The sequence below is a fragment of the Myotis lucifugus genome, unplaced genomic scaffold (genome assembly GCF_000147115.1).
Source record: "Myotis lucifugus unplaced genomic scaffold, Myoluc2.0 scaffold_181, whole genome shotgun sequence".
Taxonomy (NCBI): domain Eukaryota; kingdom Metazoa; phylum Chordata; class Mammalia; order Chiroptera; family Vespertilionidae; genus Myotis; species Myotis lucifugus.
The window spans coordinates 1,356,569-1,358,592 of NW_005871229.1; the positions used below are offsets into that span (position 1 = coordinate 1,356,569).

The window sequence follows — 2,024 nt, forward strand, 5'->3', positions numbered from 1 at the left end:
AAGGAGGAAATGTGGGTCCCTGTAGCCAAGCATGCCCTCGCACCCTCCCTCCCCCACGGCAGCCCCATTAGACATCTCTGTTGCCCCCTGGGAAACAAAGGGAGCCCAGTGTCCGGTTAGGGAGCCGGAGCCCCACAGACGGTCCCAGCAGGAGAAGACATTCGGGCAGAGCATTTGCATCCATCACTCCTATTCCTTCCACTGAAAATCTACGCGTAGATGTTGTCCAAGGTGGGCGCCATTGTTCAACATCAGCGATGATGTCGTGACTCCCACCTCTGGAGGAAGAGAGTGGCTCACTCAGAGGGCGTCAGGGCCCGTTCCGGGTTGTTTCCCAAGCGGCACCTGTTATGCTAATGCGTGGCGGACTCAGTAAGTGACATTCCTCCCCCGAGAAGCCAGATCTTCCCCCAAACAATTCTCACTGGACAGTTACCTGGCTGCCTGGCATTTGTTATTCTCCTTTTACATGTTACCCCCCGCGCCCCAACAAACATAAACTGCTTGAAGCCAGTGACGGTGCTTCACGCCTTCTTTTTCTATCCCCCGTGGCGCATGCTCACTGTCACTGAGTAGCACGGCGAAGCAGGAGGGTTTGAGTTCCGGAGCCAGACAGAATGGAGTTCAAGTCCCTGCCCTGTCCCTTGCCGGCAGGTGAGCTTGGGTCAGGGGCCTGTTCCCCCTGAACCCGGTGTTGCGTCTCTCTCACTCAGAGGTGACAGTTCACACCTCAAGTATTGTAGGTGGTTCTGAAATATCGCACGTGAGGACTTGCTCAGAGCCTGGCACGTGGTGAAACTCAGTACCCGCCAGCTGTCATCCTCGCTGTCACCACCACTACAACTACTGGTTTGATCTGCACCAGAAGTCGATCCTAATCTCTACGTATTTCCCTGTGGCTTGTCAGTTTCTAGTTAGCCTGGTTTCGATTAATCAGTGCGTTATAGTAGCTCAAAGAGTTGAAATTTTTAAAGGCACGAGCCTTCAGGTATGCACAGGGACACCTGGAGGTCTTCATAGTTCCCGAGAACGTGGTGCGGAGGCAGCAGGATTTCAATGAGTCGTTGGCGTCTGAGGTCCTAGCTTATCCAACAGTTCCTTAGGAGCCTCTCCCCCTCCCTGACCTCCACCCTCGTCCCAAGAGAAAGATATCATTCCAACCTCTATGTCTTCCTCTACTTTCTTCTGCTCAGATGGACAACTCCATTGCACTTACTCAAATGCATGGCTTCTTCCTTTCTCATCTCTCTCTCTCTATCTCACTCGTGCGCGTGCACACACACACACACACACACACTCACACATCTGAGTTAGCTGTCCTTCTCTGAGTTCCCACAGCACCCAATGATACATCCCCGGCACATCATTAATCACCCGGCATTATAATTACCTCTTATACATCCTAACCCAAACATGCACACTATAGATTATCAAATTTTTAAAAGCAGATCTCATTTGTTACAAGAGCACGGTAGCAAGGGTTCATAAATGTTGGCCAAATGAATGAAAGTGCAATGTAACTGACATCGAGGGTGTGCTTGCTATGTGTCAGGAGCTGTTCTAGGAGCTTTGGGCGCCTCAGTTCATGCTCACAGCAATCCCACGAGGGGGCAATGATTGGCTAATGGGATGGCCTAGCTCACCATTCTGGCTGCCATTTTCATTCTTTATGAGAAACCAACCAGTGATAGCAACAGGGATGTGTCTTGACCCTTCAATTACACCAGGACTCTCCTCTCTTTCCCGTCCCTTGTTGGTTGGAGGCTAATTCCTTTTCACTTGGTATTGAAAACGTGTTCGGTTTCGGCAGAGAGGGGAGACTTACCTGTGATGGGGGATCTGAGGCGTTAACGGCCCGGAGGGCCCCTGAGTTGTGGGAACTCTGTATCTTCTTGGGGGCTGATGTCTTGGTCATCTTGGAAATCCTTCAGGCTTAGCCTGTGTCCCCAAGGGGAGAGATTTTCCAGAATCTTCTACCTCAGCAGACCGGTGGTGTCAGAAGCTCCAGCAATTTCACCCTCTCA

General features: G+C 51.4%; 1 protein-coding gene across 1 annotated transcript in view; it reads right to left on the reverse strand.

Moving 5' to 3' along the window:
• The window catches only part of CCDC60 (coiled-coil domain containing 60), a 97,907-nt gene extending 95,992 nt beyond the window's left edge, over nucleotides 1–1,915 (reverse strand). Inside the window, exon 1 of the mRNA XM_023760415.1 lies at nucleotides 1,826–1,915. Coding sequence (XP_023616183.1) covers nucleotides 1,826–1,915 — 90 coding nt within the window. The remainder of the gene's footprint in view (nucleotides 1–1,825) is intronic.
• Between the last annotated feature and the right edge of the window lie 109 nt (nucleotides 1,916–2,024).